Source organism: Rhyacophila brunnea, unplaced genomic scaffold (assembly GCF_057557595.1).
Source record: "Rhyacophila brunnea isolate RB1 unplaced genomic scaffold, BYU_Rbru_1.0 scaffold_22, whole genome shotgun sequence".
Taxonomy (NCBI): domain Eukaryota; kingdom Metazoa; phylum Arthropoda; class Insecta; order Trichoptera; family Rhyacophilidae; genus Rhyacophila; species Rhyacophila brunnea.
Genome location: NW_028232882.1, coordinates 30,512,345 through 30,536,499, shown reverse-complemented (window position 1 = coordinate 30,536,499; position 24,155 = coordinate 30,512,345). Strand labels below are relative to the sequence as shown.

Below are 24,155 nucleotides of genomic sequence, written 5' to 3'. Positions count from 1 at the left end.
ACCATCGTAATGCGCAATTAAATGCCACGGCCTGAATATAGATACGATTATGTATCTATTTCCAAGATGATAATATTATACTTTCAAAATAGTCAATTACTCATCACTACATCATTAGTTGCATGTTTGCACTGGGGGATCCATATTGAATATTGCACAATTTATGCTACACGATGATGATTCACATTCACCTTGGTTGAGTTGTTCACATTTGATTTTTTAATGGCACATGAAAAATATGCTAATTATGTTCAAAATTAAAAATAAATGTCTAAGTAGGAACTAACATTTCAAAAAAAAACTCATAATTTATTAACACTCTTTCATGATAACGAAGATCGAAGAAAACCGTAGGTATTGTTTCACAACTGATCAATAATCAGTCATTCAAGTTAAAGATGAACGTGTCCGGAAACTTGTACGTATGCAGTTCGCCGTATCACACTGTGAAACGTTGTATCGGAAATATTATATGGCCGTATATTAATGACCGTCCAACCTCTTTGGGTCGTATAGTACTGACATAAAATTCATGTGTAAATAAAACACCGTTCTTGTCGGTTTACACTTTACAGGAAGCCAGCAGCAAACAAATTTTGAAAATAGCCGGTATACTGGATTAATTGTTAGGTTAGGTTTTCATTCTTGAATTCATGAATTTGGTTCATATTGAATCTAATAAAATTGGAGACCGTATAGTATACGGTTATCTCTTTCCGATAAGAAAGCTGACGGCGAACTGTGCCACGGTGAAATGTTTTACGTACAATTTACATGTAATCAAAGATGAATGAATGTACGAAATTTGGTCATCACACTACGTTAATATTGCATGTTAATTTTAAAGCAATTCTGGTCTACTAGTCTAGAAACTCAAGAAATTGAAGAGAAAATACCAGTTGCGTGTATGTATAATAGTTTTACTGACTTAGGGTTATAGTTTCTACTACCCTTGAACGACCCCCTGTACCCGCTGTCCATTGACCAGTGTCACATTCAAAACAAATAGTTCCGAATGAATGTCATCCCAATTTTAGCTCGTAAATGCGATTTATTAGGATTGCTTTAATTTAGTTGGAAGATTGAATCCAAATATAATACTTATATTATACGACGAGGCAGTAGAATTCCAGGCGCTCGTGCTGATTCTCGAAGAGTGGCCAGAGCTAGACGCATTTTCGTTATCATAGATTCTAGTTAAAAAATAAGTATCTTACAAGTTGTTACGGGGCGACGAATTTGCTGGTGGAAGACCATAATTGAGGCGATAAGGGCTAAAACGAATACAAGTGCAGACGTCATCAAGTTGAGTATTACCTATAATATGTCCTATGCCATTATAAATTCAACATACAAATTCTTTTTAAACAACCATGAGATTTATCATGTTTTTAGCGTTGGGCCAAAACGTTCAAATGACATACGTTGCTAGGAAATTTATAACATTTAACGCAGGTACCTAATTAATGTAATCCAATGTTTGGACTAAAATGCTTGTACATTTTCTTATAAAGCAGTTGCATTTTTGTGTTTGAATCCTTCATGTATGTATAAATATGTGGTGATGCGAAAACTGTTCCTAACTCGGCGCCTCGGTTAATTTTAAGTAATTTATTAAATTAAATTGTATAATATCCACTATGCAAACTTCAATACCTACTCACTTCACGTGTGATAATTTTTTTTATAATGATGAATTAATTAAATAAGTCGTTTCTTCCGGTCGCATCGCATAGCTATTATCGAAGTATAAAATAATAATAAATATAATATTTTTTAAGCTCGACCACAAAATTTCTTTTCTCTAAAATTATTTGCTTTACCGCAAAATTTTATCGGTGATAAGAACACTAATAATATGCCACTATTATCGTAATACAAACAGTTATTTTATATTGTTTATAATGTAATATAATATTATGTATATACATAATAATATTATCAATGTTTTTATCATCAGCAACTTACCCGATTTGGTTTTATCAAGCTTCTTACCTGGGAATGGAAATTACATTTTAAAAAACATTGGGTTTATATTTTAAATTGAAACTAGAATGAAGTGCTTCTTTTAGATTCAGTCAGTGCTGCCAATGTTGCCTAGTTAAGTGCTTCTAACTTGACAATATTTATATCTTTTCACATACTTTGCCTAATGGCTGAGGATCCTGATCAGTGAAATTACAAGTGTTGCCAACAATCTCCCTCCACGTGGAGATATCCTGCATTGATCTCGTTGGTTCACTTTATTGATGGGTGCACTCGTAACATCCTCCATTCGACGCCAGAAGAGATCATTTTCTCCCCGGGCTGCTCGGATCTCTTCTTACCACGTGACCGAAGATAGCTCTTGCAGTTATCCGAGAGACGCCAAGCTCTTCCAGCAAAGAGGCATTCGTACACCTGGCCGTTCATGGAATCTGGAACATCCTTCGCCAGCGAAACATCTCGAACGCTCAATTCTCTTCCTATTGGATCTGAAAGCCCGAGTTGCAACACCGTATAGGAATATTTAAAATATTAGCGTTTAAGTCTTTTTGTAGTGGTTTTTGTGAAGCTGCGATTTTTTCATATCTTGGTGTGACGAGCATTTTTGCACATCAAATTCTTCGCCCAATTTCTTTTTCGCAGTTACCGGAGTCATTGAGGCTTGATCCAAGGTATATGAAATCGCTCACGCATTCCATTGGTCGATGCTTGGCAGAGCCACTTTCTAGCTCATTTATAATCAATACAGTTCCAAGATCATCATCAGTCTGAAACTATCCGTTGCTGGATGAAAGCTTCAAGTTGATTCCACGCTTATCATTCCCGTGTGGTACGATTTTTCGTCTATTTCTCCAATTAATTATAGATCGGTAATATAAATACATACTTTTTTTATGAGGGGCCACAATTGGTATTCCGAGTAAGGCCCCTGGCTGGTTAAATCCGTCGGGTAACCAAAGGTCTACCTTTCAGACACTGGATGACGTAAATTTGTCCAGCATTCCGTCTTGGAGCTATTTGTTTAGTCCAGTTATTTTCCTTTGAAGCGAACTCTATTACCCTTGTTTATTCCCTTATTCAATCATTCAGTTTTTGTCCATTTGCGTTTCTCCTCTCCACGTTACTTAATTTCTGCACCTCCGTTTTTCTGAAGGGCTCCTTTTTCGTCTTGTTCGCACGCTCTTGGTGACGATTACGGGGGAAGTAAGTGAACACTGCGGTTTACGCACACTATAATAAATGTCACGTTCGGAAAACATTGCTAATTAATAAGGTGGCCAAAACCATTTTGGTTTATAGTGACCATGGACGATTTAGATTCGTCGTAGAAATTTGTGTTTATTGTCTGTTATTTAATAGATGGAAACTTCCTGCAATTTATCAAAATTATCTCAGTAAGTACTGTTATGGAATTGAATTTTCATTTGAACGATCATTCTTCATATCTAGGAGCTTTTTCTTTTATTTCATTGACAGATTGAAGGTCGTAATATGTTGCTAAATGATGTCGAAGGCCGTCGATTTTGACAAATAATAATGGAGCTTTTCAATCATGCTCGATTTTACTATGCTCGTGCTTATATAGCTGGAATTAAAATAGGTACCTAGTAAATATTTAACGAGAGCCCATTATTTACATATTTTACACGAGTTAGTTGACATTTATGAATTAATTCATACTTTTATCACCGCTATAATAATATGTTGGTTTAATTTCGTTTCCTATTTTCTATAAGTCTATGGATATTAAACATTGTCAATAATTACGTCAACATTCAAATGTGAACTTGACCTACAGTAAAAATGTGACGTTTGTCAGATTCGGTAGGTACTAATTCAGTGTAGCCATCGACTCATTTTAATGTCTAGTCATCACACCAATAATTGCAATGAACTAAGCACACGGGTGGAAAGCTTCGATTAGTTGATGTCCTTATAATTTGCTCATTTCATCCCTCCATGACATTTAATTTTAAGTGTACTGCCTGCCTGTAAATATCGATTCCTACTTTATTGTAGTCCGTCGTACAAGATATTAATCTATGGTTTGTGGCTGTTCCAATCCGGCGGCGAATATTGAACCAGTGGCTGCTTATATAATAAATAATAATAAAAATATAAACAACGTGCGTTTCGTAAGGTCCGACCAAAACAGCGGAGTCGTTGATTTCAGTGAAGATAATAATACTTATTATTATCGTATTAAATCTTGTGGAAAAGTAGATTAATTATTGAGATGTTAGGTCTGTACTTAGTAGGTATCTCGCCTGAAATGTGTTTTGTTCATTCTGAATTAATTTGTTCTTTCGGTTTTACGATCGAATGGACAAATTGTTTTCCGTAAATGCCGCCAGCCAGCGTTATAAGAGGGGGTTGTTTACTAATTATACGACTTTTTTGTATAACATTTCGTACGCGTCGGAGCCCTAGAGTAGATTCTGGATATCTAGAACACCATAGGCACAAGTCGAATTGTCGTGTTTTGAAAAAAGGCATTTGGTATTTCTAATTAATGACTTGTGACTAAATATTATTATGTTATACCTATAATTATATTACTCAACAAAATATACCGGACATAGATTGTGGTACTTTTGGATATTGTGAAGTCCACGGCAAAACCTCTTATCAGGATTTTTGCCATGCGAACGCAAAGAGTGTAAAATACACGAAATTCATAATGAAAACTATTGTTTTTACCATATTAATATAAAATCATGTAACCTATAATTATATTACTCAACAAAATATACCGGACATAGATTGTGGTACTTTTGGATATTGTGAAGTCCACGGCAAAACCTCTTATCAGGATTTTTGCCATGCGAACGCAAAGAGTGTAAAATACACGAAATTCATAATGAAAACTATTGTTTTTACCATATTAATATAAAATCATGTAATTATGAATAATTATTGGTGATTGCATAGCAATATACTTACATCGCAGAACAGATCAATAAATAGATTTCCGATAGACTATATCCTAATACACTACATTTTGACGCAGGGTTTTGAATGTGTGGATGTCCTACGAAAATGAACCACGCATTATAGACGTGCAATAGTCTGTTGCAACCTTCAAATACACCAATATTGAATGAGCGTCAGTGCATAAAACGCGAGCAGTTGTCAGAACGAAATACAAGCGTATTCTTGTTTAACACATGACACATGTTTAAGTTTATCCCATATTCTTCCACATTCAGGCTCGGTTGCCTGTTTCTCCACACCCGTTAGGTATTTCAGTTCCCATTATTTCGGAGTTCTCTGACTTGCATATTAATTATGTACACGTACCCAACCAAACACAAAATACCTATCTCATTATTTTTCTGATGACGTCTTGACATGGACGCGACAATATCAAATAGTTGTCAGTGAAATATGTGAAAATATGCATCATCACTAGATTTTAGGTAAAATTTGCAATAACCGGTGAGAATGGGCTAAATATTATGCAAATGCATATAATCCGGTCTCTAGTTATCACTAATAACTATATCCGTGTGCGAAGGAAAAAGGGAGATCCGGAAATACTTCTAAAATCACTACTTTTCAGGAGAGCGGAAAGAGAATTGATTTTCGGATCACTTTGTAAGGGTAGTCCTATGTTTATGTATTCAACTCATCCCTTTTCTCATTTATTCTGGTTCATTTGGCATACTTACCTAATATTCAATTTAAGTCTTCTTGCCCCTTTTCGTATCCTGCAGATATTGCATATTTGACTAATACATTTTACAGCAATACTTAACACTTTTTAACTTGTGGCCGCAAGTGAACACCTTTTCCCAAACTGTACGCGTATCTCCAGGGGTACGTGGTTGACATCTTTTTCGTAAATACATACCTAGTTACATTACTGCGTACCTACGCATCGGCAGCTTTATCTTTCAATTGGCTGCTGAAAAAGTTTGAAAAGAAAGCTCTCGAATTTAGGACTTTGATGAGAAAAAAAAATTGGAAAATGGGATATATACCTACGCCGGTTAAGTCTGTAAAGGAGGGGTAGGTCCTCGGGAGTGGTAGGTCCTCGACTTCCATGTAAGATAAACATTGTTTAACCCATAGCTTACGGGCCGCACAAAATTGTGTGTTTGCTAATTACTTTTCAAATGCAAATTAATACGTTAATTACAAAATTAATTAAAAGGGCCCGTAAGCATTGTGTTAAGTTGCAATGCACGGTGTTTATGTCCTTAATCCTCACAATGTCTTATACAGCGTTGTATTGTGTCCGGATTTAGTCTAAATGATGTACTTGCAATATTATTTTAGGGTTGAAAATAACAAATTTCCCGATTTCGCAAAGTTAGTTTGACTGCCGGAACGTTCAGGCCTACGGAAAACTAATCAAATGAGTGTCTCAACACTCAACCCATTCGAGAGTCGTCCAGCAAACATTCTCGTGATTTGGACAGGTTTATCATTCGAGCTTTTGTCAATCACAAATTAATTCTGATTAAGGGGGGACATGCTCGTCGAAGGTCAAAATTGAGTTTTTATTGTATTTTCAAACCATGATCCTGGACACTCCTTAAATGTTGTAGATAATCTATTTATATAATTTTGAAGCCTTATTATCCTTTATAGTTATTTTAAACATTTGATGACTGCATTAAGTATTTTTGTTACATAACATAGTATTCTTTTAAACCTCTCGCTCTAATGTTTTAGAATATAGTCATATTTCGGTACATAACTGTGCAGTGGTGTTAAGATTTTTTACATTTATTAATTTTTAAACGCATTTATAAAACCATTAGCATAATTTATTACGAGATAATTTTTGTAAAATATTCACGATAAAAAATTATATTGATAATCTCTGTGATCCCAAATTTGATAAGAATTAGGCATTTTATTATTCAAAAAATCGGCAAGATTAACACATTTTGCGCGGGCCTCAATACAAATTCACAGGTACACGCAGCGGGCGAAAACCAGCGGCAATTGAAATAAAATCGAATTTTACAAAAATCGCTCTATCTTCCAAACTATCGGTTATTTTTAAATGAAATTTGGAATTCACACTCACCATATATTGCTCCTCAGTGCTGTGTTTCTTTTTAGAACAAATTGTTTAAAATAACATAAGTACATGGTGCTAATCACATATTTACAGGAAGGTTTCGTAAAAAATATTCCATTCACTATAAATAAATTCCCGCACAAAAATTATTATTCTAATATTTGGATAAAGTATGATATTTATGAAAACACTCACCCCTGTGTAGGGGGACGTCACAAAATGTACACATATAACTAGTCAAACTTTTCTTTTTGTGCACCGAACACACTCGACACTGTCTTTGTGGGTATTTTTTTTTACCATCTGTAACAATTTTTATCATTCGATGCTTCTTCATATCGAGTGATAACCTACCAGGATGATCACTTTTACCCACTCTTCTTGGTAATCGTGATGTAGATGGCCCTGCTTCTTCCAAAATTGCGTCGGTTTCAACGATATGGTCGGCTATCCAAAATTTGCTTATACTACGCAAAAACTGTTTGTAAGTTAGCCTTTTGGTCGGATTTAATACTTTATAAACTTTAAAAGAATTGAAAAAAGCATAATTTAACAAATACATGACAACTCTCTTTGTCCATTTTTTTGTTCTTCGTATGATCGAGTAGTAAGAGAGATACTGATCCGCACGGTCAACCCCTTTCATTTATTTATTATATTCGATAACACATAGCGGTTTCCAAATGTGTAGTCTCGTATTCCAATCGGTGTTGTGACTCTCTAAAATGGTAGATGGATGTATTGTTGAAATCATTCGAACATCTCTCTTTGATTTCCAGAGTTGTAACAATACATCCTTTCGCCGACGGAAAATACTCTGTCCTGCACTAAGATTGACGTGTTTAAAACATTCTGGGAAGCCTCGGTTTATTCGCATTGTTCCGCACGTCCTAATTTTATTTTCTAAACGTGCTTCACTGGTTTTTACACTATTATAATAATTGTCCATATAGACATGATGCCACAAATTTAAATACGGACCAAGAAGCAATTGGATGGTGTCTAATAGTGGTCTTCCTTGCCCACTGTAAATGAGCATATTACAGATGTATCCCGTAGTGGCTTCACTGACCATGCGCACTAGGATACCGTATTTTATTATCTTAGATGCATTATATACTTTAAATACAAGTCTTCCCCGCCACGGTATAATACCTTCATCTAAAGAAAGTTCCCTTTGAGGCTTATAAACCGAAGAAAACTTCGGTATTAGGTATGTCATAATTGGCCTAATCTTTTCAAGGCGATCGCTGGAATCCGTAATGATATCGTTATTTGAAAAGTGCCACGATTGCCAAATTTGTCTAAAACGATCACGACTCATTGTTTTAGAATATATTGGTGTTTCTATACTCGGATCAGTAGACCAATAATCATCTCTTGTGTCTTTTCGAACTTGTCCCATAAGCAAAATGAGTCCGAGGAATTTTTTCATCTCACCAAGATTTACAGGCTTCCATTTGATAGATTTCTTCATTTTCTTGATTCGGGATTCATTTTGTGTGCGGTATCGATTGCTTTCCTCTACCATCATGCTAAGTAAATCATCTCCAATAAATAAACTAACTATATCCATCACATTTTCAGAATTGTTTGGTGCTACGCAAATACCAACGTTGCCTAAAAATGGTTCAATATGCGGTGGGTTGTCTATTTCAGACCATTCCATGACTTCCTCTTCCTCCACTTCACTGTCTTCAGAATCACTGATTTGTAACGGTATCACTGGTACCCTTCTCGTGCGAGGGAACTCTTCACTATCGCTGTCGCTATCACTGTCGCTGCCTAATTCTGGTAAATCTTCACCCGAATAGGCAGACAAATTATCGGCAAATATTTCGTCATCGCTTTCATAATTGTCTGAAGCCATTTTTTAAAGATTAAATAAAATATCGATTACTTAAATATATTTCACTTGTAAAAACACACCCGTTCTATAGCGCCGTATTTCAAGACTGAAAATTCAATACTGATATTCAATATAGATCGTAGTAGATTACAGACATCTAAATAACATTGGTTTCCACTTATGTTATAATTTATTGCTCCGCTCGCATACCAGCGTTATCGCACCGCACAATATCACTTACACAAGTGCGAAGAATGCATTCCGTCTATCACAAATTGTCGTCTTTTCACTCGCTCACAAAGGATAATATTATAGTATGAAAAGGAGGCCTATGTATTTATCACACATCATAAAAATATACATATAATCGCATTCACAGTACAGCGAACAAACCATGTTTAAAGAATACATCGATATTTCACAAAATGTTGTCTTCCTGCTCACCCATCAAAAAATAAACAAGTGTAAAAAGAAGACGCATATAGTTTTAGCATTCTTATCGTCTACAGAAATATAGTTCGCTGATTTAGTGACTCTAAACAAATTTCCTGATTACGCACAAGCTCTCATTTGGGCTGCGCAAGAGTGTGTGTGTAAGTAAATGAATCGACGGTAAATTATTTTTTTTTGTAGATGTGTGTGTAGTTTGAAACATTTTCAAACCGTTGACATAAAATATTCGTATGCAATAATCGGGTAGAAATACCTTTCCCGCACTTCAAGTGGAGCCGGCGTAAAAGGTATTTCTACCCGTCCCGCCGACGAGCACCGGTACGGCGCGCGGGTAGAAATACCCTTCCCGCTCAAGATGTGTTAACACATTTGAAGATGATTCTAAAGATATTTATTATAAGCTATGTCTTTGACCATTCAAGTGTGATAAACATCTTATGAATAATGATTGCTTTATAATAATTATTGACCTAAGAATAAGGTAGTGTTTTTTTGAAATACGCCATTTCTTTTGTCATTCCCTAGTAGTTAAGCTACAACATACGGCCGTAGCCATAAATTGACAAACTATAATTGAAGTAGGGAGTAAAATGATATTGACGCGCGTGTTTGAACATGTACCGTTAAAAAAAAAAATTAAAAAAATTCAGTTAGGTACATGTTCAAACACGCGCGTTAACATAATTTTACTCCCTACTTTAATTAGAGTTTGTCAATTTATGGCTACGGCCGTATGTTGTAGCTTAACTACTAGGGAATGACAAAAGAAATGGCGTATTTCAAAAAAACACTACCTTATTCTTAGGTCAATAATTATTATAAAGCAATCATTATTCATAAGATGTTTATCACACTTGAATGGTCAAAGATATAGCTTATAATAAGTATCTTTAGAATCATCTTCAAATGTGTTAATATTGCCGATTTTTTGAATAATAAAATGTCTAATTCTTGTCAAATTTGGGATCAAAGAGATTATCAATATAATTTTTTATCGTGAATATTTTACAAAAATTATCTCGTAATAAATTATGCTAATGGTTTTATAAATGCGTTTAAAAATTAATAAATGTAAAAAATCTCAACACCACTGCACAGTTATGTACCGAAATATGACTATATTCTAAGACATTAGAGCGAGAGGTTTAAAAGAATACTATTTTATGTAACAAAAATACTTCATGCAGTCATCAAATGTTTAAAATAACTATAAAGGATAATAAGGCTTCAAAATTATATAAATAGATTATCTACAACGTTTAAGGAGTGTCCAGGATCATGGTTTGAAAATACAATAAAAACTCAAATTTGACCTTCGACGAGCATGTCCCCCCTTAAGGAGTGTCTAATTAATTATTAGCTTGTGGTTTTATCGGTAGAATTGCTATTCTGTTTCATACCTTATTAATATTATAAAAATAGTTTCGGTTTTGTCTATAGGTTTCGTAGAAGAGAGTTTAGAGTAGCTGTAAAATATTAATTGAGGTAGATATATTTACCTATATCTACTTATTATATTTTGTCAGCTAGATACCTACATGTTTGAGTAATAAATATAATCCATTCTCAATATTCAATAAGAGACCGAGACCTACTGCGCGTAAAACAAAGACATCATCAAGTAAATCGTAAAATTTATGGTGTCAGATTTTATTGGTTATTTTTTGTTAAATGTATAATAATTAATAATATTAGCACGTATGATTTTATTTATGAAAACAAAGTGTTGCATTAAATTGATTCCAATATATAATAAGAATTAAGTGTCTTCTAGTTTTGTAGTGCAAACGCAACGAGCGCAAATATTATAGGTACCTATCTAGGTATTTTACTCTTTTTGTCCATGACCCGCTGCATTATAAATCGGCTTTTATGAGGCCAATACAACACAAATTAGCAAAATGATCAATCTTTTTGATTTAGATAATACGATAACTGGTTCTGTTTGAATCGTCGAATTGTTAATTTCGATATTACGGACTCGCGTGAGATAAGTGCTTTTCGCGGCAGAGGGCATATTAGGTAAACATGGCCGCTTATTTTTGATCGAGCAGCGATGGCGGCCGGCGGAGCACCGGAGCACCGCTCGGTCTAGTGTCACGCCGGCAATCGCGGCACGAAAGTGTTGCCATGTCTACTGATATTGGTCTTTTTCCATAATTGTAATATGTATTCCATAAAGTATGAGATTACCAAATGATTTATAAGCATTTAACCGATTTTCCACCATATAGCTTATAGCACTGTTTGTGACGTAAGCAATCTGACGTCACACGTATTCAAAATGGCTGCTTCATCTATCACTTTCAAATGTCATTTTAATAATGCATTCATTACAACAAACGTTTGCTTGAGGACCTCGTTCATTTTGTAGACTGTAAAACATGCGAACTTTAAAAACAGTTCCTAGTCGTGCTGTTTACGAATGGTCTATAATCTAGATAGTAGGTAACTGATACAATGCCTCGTATTTCGCTTACAAAACATAGTATTTCTCAGGGATAGATAAGATGGATTTACGTAAGATTACGATAAAATACCTCCTAAACGACCGCAAAGATAGGTACCTACTGCTGTATCGTATATTAAATGTATATTAAAATATGCAATTAGAAGCATTCTTCAAAATATTATGGTACCTACCGACCTAGTTAATTGTAAGATAACTAATAAACAAGGCACAACTCTCAATTACACCGGCAACATCAATAGTGTCATACGGTGATTGGTGTAAATGATAATATTATACAGAGATCATCACATATTATTATCTAAATCCATTTGCATTTCTGTCATTTATTCTTATTCTGTTTTGACATCTCATAATTGAAGTGATGTATGTATTGCCACCAAATGGAAATGTTTATTGGCAATAATCTATCCTTTCGTACAGTAGAATTATAAAATAAATGTGATAAAATAACTGATAAATTATTTAAAGTTCATAATAATTATTCATGTATAATTATTAAATTTATATAGTACCGTTCGCACACTTTCAGACACATTTACAATTTCAAAATTTTAAATTAATAATAAACGTGAAATGATTATTTACGCACGCCCTTTTTTGGTGTGTGACACTTCTACATTGACAAAAAAATCGGTTTGTGTACGCGTGTTAGAAGTTATACTTTTTGGCGTAACAAAACAAAAACAAAACTTGTGATAACCTAGATTCTTCGACTAGCTCTTAATTATCTTGTTAAATTACACACTCAAGAAAAGGACCGCTTATTGGAACGCCGTTGGTTTATTTCTATACATTTTAACTTATATTACTAAATTATATAATTATTTATCGTTGTTTATAAAGTAACAACTGGCACTATGACGTTTAATAGTTTGTTTGCGTAAGGAATTGCAAATGGCCGACAATAAGAAATTCGCTGCCTAGGCAACGGAACAATTCTTAAATATAATATTACACTGTATAATAGTCACGATTGGTGTATCATACTGTGGCGTAATGGTAGTGCGTTCGGCTGATAACCGAACAATCGGTGGTTCGGATCCAATCGAGTGCGTTTATTTTTGTGTGAAAAAATAAATTGTGTTACATGTCACACGCCAAAAATACACTGATCTGATTTTCCAAACGCGCCTAAAGAAATATAACTTCAAAAATGAATATTATTAGTTATTGTTATTCTTATTAGTCTTAAATCATATTATCTAATGTACCTACTACATTTTCGAAAATCTAATGATATGTTATGGAATCTAATGGATTATTTGTTCATAATCTACTGAAATTTTAAATTTTGACATGGCAACACTGCTCCGATAGTGGCCGACCGCCTTACGCCGTACATTTTCGCCCGGCCCGCCTGCCACGTACAGCGGGATCGATATACAACACTACACAGTCTCGAAACGTAGAATCGAGCATTTCGCGCAGTGTACACACAATATGTTACACGTTGACCATTGTTGCTAAGCTGCGGCGACTACTTTTATCGCCATTTTGTTATCAAATCGTCTATCTCTCGATCCGGGCGAACTTTTATGTTAAAAATTTGACTACACGGGCATCTGCGCACTGGTCGTGGAAGAAATAGGAAATTCGACAGACACGGTTGGTGAACAAGTGCTTACGTTTTATAATTTTCATCGCGCTCCGCGATCGGTAAACACCGTTTGTTTCCAGTTTTGACAGCTTATTTTCGGGCGAATTGACGGTGTGCCGAAAAAGTATAAAAAAATCATCTCCATGTTCGCGTTTCCGTCATGTTTGTTCCAATATCGGGCGAAACGTGCAAAGCCGTGCCGATAAACAAACACAGTCCGCGATGTGCCTAGAAAATATTTTGTTGTGATCGTGTCGCCTCTTGGGAATATATTTTTCTCATTAACCTACGCCTAGTGACATAAATACCTAAAAAAATAGGCAACTCTTCTCGCAGTCGATTCACAAAATATATTTTTCGTTTGTTCGATTCCGCATATGGTTTTTATTATTTGAAAACTACTACAGTAATATAATCTATCAAACCGACGATTGATTTCTATTGTTTTTAGGTTACGTTTCCTTTCTAGTAGCTAAAAGGGTGTAACTACAAATATACATTTGTGAGATGGTCATTACTTTTTACTTTCATTGTGGGTAATCTATCTAAGTACTAATTCTCTAGTACAGTAATATTGTCGTGACAATATGATGTTGAACTCTAAACTATTATAATGATAGGGCTTTTTCATTATGAAAAAGGTCACTAAACGCAAAGGCTGTGATTCCTAATGTTTATGTCAGGAGATATTACAGAAAAACCTTTGGACATGATTTGTAAGGTTTTTGTGGATTGATTTTTTAAGTAGTCAACTGACAATATGGGTGCAAGCACAGTGATAGATATGTATTCGATGGTACTTGTGTATATTCAAAATAATCTGATTTGTGGCCAAACTGGGATTTACATTTTAAATGATGAATATTCATTAAAATGCACTATATTAAATTTATTCCCTCTGTGGAATTGTATATAGGTATATTATAATATAGATAGGACATAAGTAATTGTGAAGATAAAGTTTGAATTTGTACAGATAACTTAAAAAAGAAATGTGGGTTTCTATAGTAATTTAATGACAGAAAAGATGGTGTATGCTATGGTATGATCGTCTCAGCTGTTTTTGCTATGCCAATAATAGTGCTCCCACGCTAATTAATATTCTTTCTGTGTTTCAAAAGATGACATTTTTTAGATGTTGCTATGATTGTGACACCATATTATTATTTATCAGAATGATCTTGTCAATTTACAAATCCTTTATTTTTTTAGCAAGTTTTTCTTCAATAGGAACATCTATATTTGGCATTGTAGATTTTATTATCAAGTTGTGTGGAATTGTGTAAGGATATTTATAAATATTTTGTTTTCATTTTATCCGATTCATTTGTACCTGGCAATGAATGACAAGCCACCTAAATGATTTATTGTTTACAATTTAAAATTCGCCGCTGTATGAACATCTTCCAATAATATGCAGTATACCTATATTAACAATAACAATTTTATTCTACGATATAGTATAACCAAAGAATTTGGACTATATAGCAGTCTTATAAACTATTTTTATTATGAACCATGGTTAAGTTGATAAAGAGGGGCCATTACTCAAGTAATGGCCACTAATTTTTGATATTCTCTTTATTATTTTTACACTTTACTGGCTCGCGTGTATGGATCCATCAATATAAGTTGTCCGCTGAGTGAGAGTGCCACATGCTGACATTTGACATTTCATTCAATACTTTTTCAAACTGTGATAAGATTAGTTCTAAATTCGAACACCGGACGGTTTATGATAGTAGGTATATCTATAGTAAGTAGACAGACCAGAGGTCCTTGTGCTTCACTTTTATAATATAATTTATGCTCCATCTATATAGAAATAGAGAGAAGGTTTTCTTTAACATCTTTGAGTATAACATTACTATTATTAATTCAGCAAAATTGGTTTATTCATATTCTTCTAATAATCCTAATCTTAAAATGTGTTTTTCTAATATGTTTTTATTTACTAGTAGTTATTAGTGTCTTTTGACTCGGACAGTCATCTTTTCGGAGGTCCTACGCGTTGGTATTTTTGCTTTTCAATATGTCTGTCATTGCAGTCTACAAAAATATATATTTCACCCAGACAGATCCAGCGGTAACGTTTTCTGGAATGAACACGACATGCAATGTTTGAATGTGACATGATTTTCTTTTCCACCGTGTTGACATTAGATCCGTCTGTAGGTGTCGTAGTTACTAACCGCAAGGATAGGATATTGAGCATATAAATCAGAACTCCAATTTTTCACTTACACAATTAAAACAAAAATATAAACTTTTCCCTCCCCTCTGCCATATTAGTGTATGAGTTTGGAAAGATAATGTACTGAAGTAATTTTACACTTCATTGTAAATAATATTCAATGACAATCATTCAGAAATTATCTGGAACCGACACATTACATTTATTTTTCATCATTAATGTTTTACATTGCGGTAATTATTGTAATGTAAATTGTAAGACAGTTACTTTGAATCACTTTTTATATTATATCAAGTAAATTATTATATCTAATCTTTGCCCGTGTTGACTGAACGGTAATGTGTCTGCTGAATATCAGGTCTGACAAATTTGCATGTTGTTTTTACAACTTACCGGACCTAAAAGGTTAAGCAAGTGGGTGAATCGTGAATCGGCCAAGATCAAAATCATTGGATTGCAGAGCCAATAAAAAAAACTTTGTTTGATTTATGTGCGAAAGTGATATTTTTATTTGAAAATTTTGAAACTTTAATTTCTCACTGTAAAAGAAACTGCACCTTTTTTTTTTTAATAAAATTAACAATCGGGTGGGTACCTAATATCATTATTGGAATAGTGGACTGACTTGGATTTTAGAAATTACGAATTTTACACTTGTCATAAATCGGCCAAACATCATAGATATTATAATGATTGTAATATGTGCATTAAATGTATAATACAGTAGAACTTATCTGATATAATCTGAAGGAATTATCCAGTTTTGACTTGGCGGAAACGGGAACTAAGGTGTTCAGGTAACACATTAAAAATCATCTCGGCTGGGATATAATAATAGTCATTCATCAAAACTGGGCGCAACTTTTTTTTTTCTATGCGCATGGTACATTAAATTACATGTGTTTTGTAAAATCCTATTGTACTCAATTTTTTAAATATATTTCTAACATGTACCTATTTCTTTTTGTTACAGGTTCTAAGTGTATAATAAATAAGCTTCACCAATAATGGAAGAAGTACACAAACGATACCATATTTTCTAAAAATCACAATGACAAATGCCTTCCCACAATTTCGAAAGGTGAGTTGAGCTTTTCTTTTGCTATTAGCATTAAGTTCTTTCTACTGTGTGATTGCTTCGATGTCTCGATCTCGATATGTAGTAATAAACGCAGTGTATTGAAAATAAGAAAAAGAAAAAAACTAAAGTCCCGTTTACATGATTCACTTCTGACGATCATCGCGGAGGAATCATCCCCAGTGACCACACATAAACACACATTCATCAACGAATCATCAAAAGTGATCATCCGGAATCAAAAGTGAATGAAGTTCAACTGGTTCTACTTTTTGATCACTACGGATGATTCCGCGCATGCGCACTGTGCCCCTGAGTACTGTCATCATATTCCCCATAATATTCCATCACATTACCCATGGTTTTATCCACTAACGCCTCTTTTTCCTATCCCTCTTTCTCTCGATGAAATTTCTGCATTCATATAACAAATAATCACAAATTGTTTAAATTCTAACCTACACCACAATAATTTCACCTGACACCATTTTAGAATGAACGGAGTATTACACTTTCGGTGACACCTTGTAAACAAAATGTGACTGCCTGAATGAAATTCCCTGCGGATGATCATTCGTAGTGACTCGTCTAAATGAGCCTTCATCCTTTACTCTAGTGGTAATGGTTTCAGTGTTTAAACCAAGGGTAGTCAACCCTTTTATACCTACCGCCCACTTTTGTATCTCCGTTAATAGTACAATTTTCTAACCGCCCACCGGTTCCACAGTAATGGTGATTTATAAAGTAGGGAAGTAACTTTACTTTGTAAAATTTATAAAGCAAAGTTACAGCAAATTAAAGCATTTACTTACCAAATACTTTATGTCAGACTTTCGCTAAGTTTGTCAGAATACATCTTTATAAAACAACTTACTAAGTTTAATCTATCTTTTTATTTGTACTTTGCGTACATACTCGTAAAAGCATTAAGTCTGATAATTTCCTACCGCTCACCATAGAAAGCTGAAACGCGCCCACTAGTGGGCGGTGGGACCCCAGGTTGACTATCCCTGGTTTAAACCATCGATGATTCTTGTGAATTATTTCTAATAACAGAGGACAGTGTATTAAAATGCAAGTGTATGGAATTTCAAAAACGGAAAATTTCTATCCACAGGAAAGTACTTAAAAACGATAATCGTAAGGGCGTATATCCACTTAGTATTACGAATAAAAATAGAATGTGACATATTAAGATTATTTAAATATTATATTATAAAGACTGTATTCTTTCTAAACTTTATTATAAACTTGTTGGACATTTATAATCATCCACAGGTAATTAATAAATAATTAATGTCAAAAGTTAAAAATCCTCCTGTAAAATCAGAGCCTCGGAGCAGGAGCACTGGAGTAATGAGATTTTACCCGGAGCACTGAAAATTTGTAGTGCTCCACTGCTCCGGATGTTTTTTTTTGAATGAAAATAGTATATTTTGACACTTTGCAACACTGGAATTATTTGAAATAACACTGCCGAATGATAAATAACCTCACTTTTTTAACAGAAGAGGCAAATAATGAGAAAAAGGATTTCAAGTTATACACATTTATATTTTTATAAAAATCAATGTTTTTTTAAATAAATATATAAAATATTAAAACTATGAATTAGTCAAAAATCTGCACGAGAAAAAATAGAAAACTTAATAATAAACTAATTTTTAATAATACCTTAATATGACCATAAAATATAATGTAATAATAACGTAAATGTAACAAATTCTGATTTTTTTTAGAATTGGAAGTTTATCTTTGTTAAAAAAAATATTTTTCTTTTTAATGTTTTCAGATACATATTTATTAATTAATACAGTTGAAATTGTAAATTATCAAAAAAATGTCTCAATTTGCAAGCTTCGTATTTTTCCGCTAGGTGCCTCTGCTGGTATGAGGATCTCCCTTAATGAAATGATTTGCAGATTGTTTTACTTGCATCATTATTATTTGCAGAATATCCCTTCTCGGCCATACAAAGTGCATGAAATGGAATCTCCTAATCCGTTACCTGCAGTACAATGCAACATAGGTGAGCATTAACGTGAACTAATTAACCCATTTCACTTTTGGTTTCCTATTAGAGATTGGAAACCTTATCGGCAGATCCCCAGAGTGTCATAGGATAATCGTAAAAGTACCTACTCTTTACAAGAAAATTTCTTGTTGGAAGGTAGACATTGTGGGTGAATTGTCATCATATTGCGAAAAGCGATTAAGTAACATTTTAATTAAATCTGAGTTCTTAATCGTTGAATACTTTTTTCATTATTCTCTTGGCAGTCTGAATGAAATAAGTCACCAAGTGTCAATTAATATTGACTGATTTTTTTTTTAATACACTAAAGAATTATGTCATAGTGAAAGAATTAATCCTTATAATATTATTGGATGATAATTTCTTGCACTATTTTAATTAGCTTTTTTCAAAAAAATTTTTGTAAAGATTTATTGTAAAGATGTGTATGAAAGGATGCAAATCTGTCGGAGGATGTCGTGAGAGTTTTTTTTTTAATACCTACTGTTGTATAATCTTATAATTATTGATTGTCATGCTTTGCCTTTTCCTCATAACATGAGTTCATGAACGTTCTTGCATTAATCGTCAGGATAGTAGGTGAAAAAATACCTGTGAGTGTAGATGACAATTGGCCAGTCCAGTACATTGAAGCACCATGAAAGTTTCATGTTAGATTGTACTAAAAGCAATGATCACATTAATTTCTACCTATCTGGCTTCTGGAGTAGTGCATCCGACATTTAAAATACATTTCAATATATGTGATGATATTTGTTTGTTCTTACAGCAGAGCGTATGGGGCGACCGACCTCAGTTAGGACTGAGGGCGGAATGAGGCGCATGGAGATGCGCGTTAGTGTAAGTGGGGCTCCGCAGGCGAGTGCAGCGGAGGGGCGGGCTGGCCTCTCCGTCCCGCGCTCTCCTGTCCAAAGAGTCCGGACCCTCGTGGTCCACCCAACTGTGATAACCAGCCCGAACACAAGCAAGCAAGGCCAATCTCCGTCCTCTGAGGTGAGACATTCATATTAATTAAACACATGTTTATCATGATGCATAATATTATGGCTGAACTTTAAGTTAAAGATTTATCTATTCCAAAGATATTATTCTCTGTGGAAAAATATAATCACGATGTGGCACTATATCATAATATCTTCAGCTAATGATAAATCATTTAATTGTTATTTGTTTAAATGGCTGTCGGTCCCAAATGTGTCGGAAAATGATAGTTGAATCTTGTGTGTATGATTGTTTCAGGGCTGGGGCTCACGGCCGGGCCGCAAGGCGCATCAGAGGCGCACCAGAAGCGCTTCCAGCAATACTTTGGTTCCCTGTCCCTGTCCCTCTGTATCTCTCTCCCTGTCCCTCTCTCTCCTTGGACCCGACCTCTCCTCCGGGATCGCCCTTCACCGTACTGACGTCACCGCTAACTACTCAAATAACTTTAAGATAAATGATAATAAAAACAATATGCAATCTGTGAAATTTAGCGTAGTCCTAGATAATATGAATAATTTTGAGGATAAGGGTATTGTTAACGATATTTGTCTGATATCTGATATCTCTTTAATATTATGTGTTCCAAATATGATTAAATTTAATTGTTACTCGAGCGCGGTCGCGAAGAATCAAGGTGCTTTTCCGCAACGGCAGGGAGACGAAGGCGAGAGTCAGCGTTCTGAGAAAACTGTAGATAATACTAAGACTTGTGATTCGAACGTAACCGTTGATCGTATCCTGATAAACCAAATGTCGGGCCCAGCGCCCGGCGCCAGCATTCCTGTCTCGATAGATGCCATAAATGTCCAGGGTATGTACGCACGCCCGCACTCGCATAGCTTTAATCCAAACTTTACGTTTAATAGGGCGGAGCCCCCCTTCGACAAGTCTGATTACGCTTTTATCGACCCAACTCGTATTATATCAAACCGTTCTGTATTTAATGAGTCTGAATCAGTATCGAGAGAGAACCTAGCGTGCCGTCCACGCGACGCGCTAGTCCTTCGAAGTAATATTATCGAAACCGGTAGCAATATTACCGATCCGCCGCAACAGATGGCCGAAACCGAAAGAAACAAGAAAAATGCACAACATACCGCAGAAGAGGTATCCGCCGGGCACGAGGCCCGAGAGAAACCCGCATTTACCGAATTCAAGAATGGAGATTTGACGTTCGCTTCTCTGCTCCGAGCCGTGGAGGAGGCTCCCACCAACATAATGAACCTGGTGAAAGAAGGCGGCGCACGACTCAACGCCTGGGGAGTCCCTCAATTCCTGGGACTAGCCGGGGGCGGTGAGAGCTCTCTCAACACTGCCAGCGGTTGGGGAACACCACCCAGCGCCAATAATAATAACGGTTAGTACTCGCCACGATCGTCAGTCTGTTCTTATATCCTTGTCTCTGTTTTCATGCTTCACTATTGCAATGATTATAAACTGGATCCAACTCCTGAATGGTTTTGATGTCAGCAAATTTTTTATGAGCAATTACCAAACGCAACCAGTTTCTCAATACTTTCCATGAACGACTTATACTGTAATTATTACAGGTATACAGTATTAATTTATTCTGTTTTTTGGTCAAATCTATTTCCTGGTAGCTCTTTTCAATAGCTCCAACTCAGCGGATGAGCAAATCGATAGGCCTTATTTACGGAGTCATAATGTAATATCATTTTACAGGCAATAGCAGCGTGAATTGGGGAGGCGGAGGCTCAGGGGCTGGAGGTGGTGGGGGTGGAGGGGCTGGCGGAAACGCCCAGCAGCAACAACTGCAATGGCCCAATTCGAATCAGAGGCCTCCTGGACCCCAGCCCGACAGTTAGTACTCTTTTCTGCTACGATAATATATCTAATGATATATTTAGGTTATCACTATTGCAGCGGTGAAAATATTAATATCATGAAAGGTTTACTTTTATCGCAATGATTATAAACTGGATCCAACTCCTGAAAGGTTTTGATGTTAATATATTATTGTTTATGAGCGATTGTATTTTTGAAATGTATTCAGTTAGCCCACAAATTTTATTCATTGTTATGAATCTGACGAAAACTCAGAATTTTTAGGCCAAATTATGCGAAATGACAGATATGCACTGCATCAGTTAATCACACAGAGAAAGATACATGAGACAAAAGACTGGTTGTGGAGCAATTTAGCACATGCAAAGTGTGTATACCTAGGGCCAGATTTACCATGGGGCTGTAGGGGCTATACCCCAGGTCCCTGAATTGGTAAGTTCCGGAATTTGAAAAATAAATTGAAAAAATCCATTAGACACCACAGGCAACATTTTTTAAAATCATGTTTCGATCGGTTGGATTTTTCGGGTGCCTTAATACAAATTAGCCCAGCGAGGCTATTCTAACATATCACTTGACACCCAAAAAGTAGACAGTTAATTATCACAAGAAGTTAACTGTCAAAAGTGCTATCTGTTAACACCCCCTCTCTTGGGTGTGTTGACTTTTAGAGCGAGATGAGGTATTTCAATTACATATCGACCGTGTTTAGGAAAAAGGGCATAACCCTCGCAGAACAAATTTTACATGAGAGGCAAAAAACGTGTTTTGAATGATTTTGGTTCAATATTAATTAAAAAATAAGCACAGTCATTGGGTGCATGATGATTGATGATTTGGTGTAATATCTTTTCGATCTAATAATAATTAATGAGTTATTACAGAAAAATCATGAAAATTGAGCGTAAATGCTTTTTTCCTTAAATTAAAGCTCAATTAAAACCTGAATTAGATAATAAAACGGCATTTGCGGCTTACTTCCTTTTTACAGAACGTGTATTTAGTTGTATACATTGTTAATATCTAATAAAAAAACTTTTCGAAAAATCGAGGGTTACGCCCTTTTTCCTGAACACAGTCGAATTCAAAATTGAGATGTGACTATTTTGAAAAATAATTATGTCACGGGTCATGGCCGCCGCCTCATTTTATAGTTCCCCCCACTCTTCGTCAAATATCGAGTGGTGATATTTTTTTTATACACAATATGATTAATAAAATTTTAGGTTATGTTGCTATGTTCAAGTCTTATGAACAATATGAATAGAACACAGATTAAAACTCATAGTCAACCTATTTATGTTGGCACATAATGTAGACCAGTATTTCTCAACCCTTTTACACCTGTGGACCGCTGGCAATGGGAGAAACGTTTTGCGGACTGCTGACACAGTAATAAAAAATATTTATATAGTAAGGTATTATGACATGTTGATTTCGTCACGTGAAACCATTAATTTACTTGTAAGATCAAAAACCCAATGCATAAATAAACACTTGCAGTTGCATGAGTATTGAAGATTTTATTGGAATTTTTAGCGTAGGCATTTAGATACCAAAAATTCGGAGACCACCAGAAAATGTCTGCGGACCGCAAGTTGAGAAACACCGATGTAGACAATTCAGTAAAATTCTAATCTAATAATTTGGGATAGCACAATTTGTTTTATTATTGCATTTTTGTTTTCTTTTTCAATTGCTACCTCTAAATTTTCATTTGCAGTTGACCGAAAAATTTAAGATTAGAGGTGTCTCTTCTATTCTCGAAAACCGATAACTAGACATAATATAATATGGTCCAAATCTAACAAAAAATATGTATGTACATGTTGTATGTGTGATTTTACACAATATCGAATGATCTGTGTCAGCGATGGGGAGCCTTTTTATGCTTATGTACCGAAAAACTAATAAAAATTCTTGTAATGGTGGGTGATGTGATTGTTCGTCTACAGGCAAAAGATTTGACCGCCCAATGATTACTTGTGCCGTAATTTATTTTACAATAATTAAGGGCTTTTGGCTAATAATAATGGTCATGTTGTTCTAATCTAGAAATGCAATACATTGATCGGAAATCAATGTTAAAACCAACCAACACATCTTGTGTTGTGTTTTTGTTTTGTATTATTTTTTATTGTGGACTCATGTCTGTCATATTCGTTGACACTAGGGATTGAGATAGAGAGGATAGAGATTGCAGTGTCGGCTGAATTGGGTAATTTTTGAGATATTGAGAATAATGAATATAATCCTTCGGTTAACAGGCAACAGCAACAAGGTGGGGCCAGGAGTCGGAGTGGGCGGTAATTCAGGAGTGGGCGTGGGAGGAAACGTTTCCGGAGTGGGAGGGGGAAGCGCAGGAGGCGGCTGGTCAGGGGGAGGAGGCGGTGGAGCCCCGCCCATGCAACAAGCGTCGCCTGCGCAGCCAAACAACTCTGCACCGTTGCCACCGCCCCAAGGTATGCTCATTTTACCTAATGTCAATCTCGAGTCAGACCAGAGGTCACACATAGTGGGACGCGTAGAATTTTTGTCCATGTCGGGATCGACTCGATGGATGGGCTAAGGATTCTACGAGAGATGTCAATAAGCAGGCTTCACAGTATGTGCGCTGACTGAAGTATGAAGTTTAGTTCAAATTTTTAATTTAGCATATTATTAATAC

The 24,155-nt window shown here is 35.2% G+C and overlaps 1 protein-coding gene across 2 annotated transcripts in view; it reads left to right on the top strand.

Moving 5' to 3' along the window:
• gw (trinucleotide repeat containing adaptor protein gawky) overlaps positions 1-24,155 on the top strand; it is a 56,501-nt gene that overhangs the window by 13,229 nt on the left and 19,117 nt on the right. Inside the window, exons 1-7 of one of the 2 annotated variants that reach the window (XM_085949438.1) lie at positions 13,159-13,401; positions 16,561-16,668; positions 18,619-18,694; positions 19,470-19,693; positions 19,940-21,038; positions 21,365-21,502; positions 23,755-23,949. In XM_085949438.1, the coding sequence (XP_085805564.1) occupies positions 16,639-16,668; positions 18,619-18,694; positions 19,470-19,693; positions 19,940-21,038; positions 21,365-21,502; positions 23,755-23,949 (1,762 nt within the window). In that variant the 5' untranslated portion in view covers positions 13,159-13,401; positions 16,561-16,638. Of the gene's footprint in view, positions 1-13,158; positions 13,402-16,560; positions 16,669-18,618; positions 18,695-19,469; positions 19,694-19,939; positions 21,039-21,364; positions 21,503-23,754; positions 23,950-24,155 lie in introns of those variants that run through there. The other variant, XM_085949437.1, reaches the window with a different exon arrangement.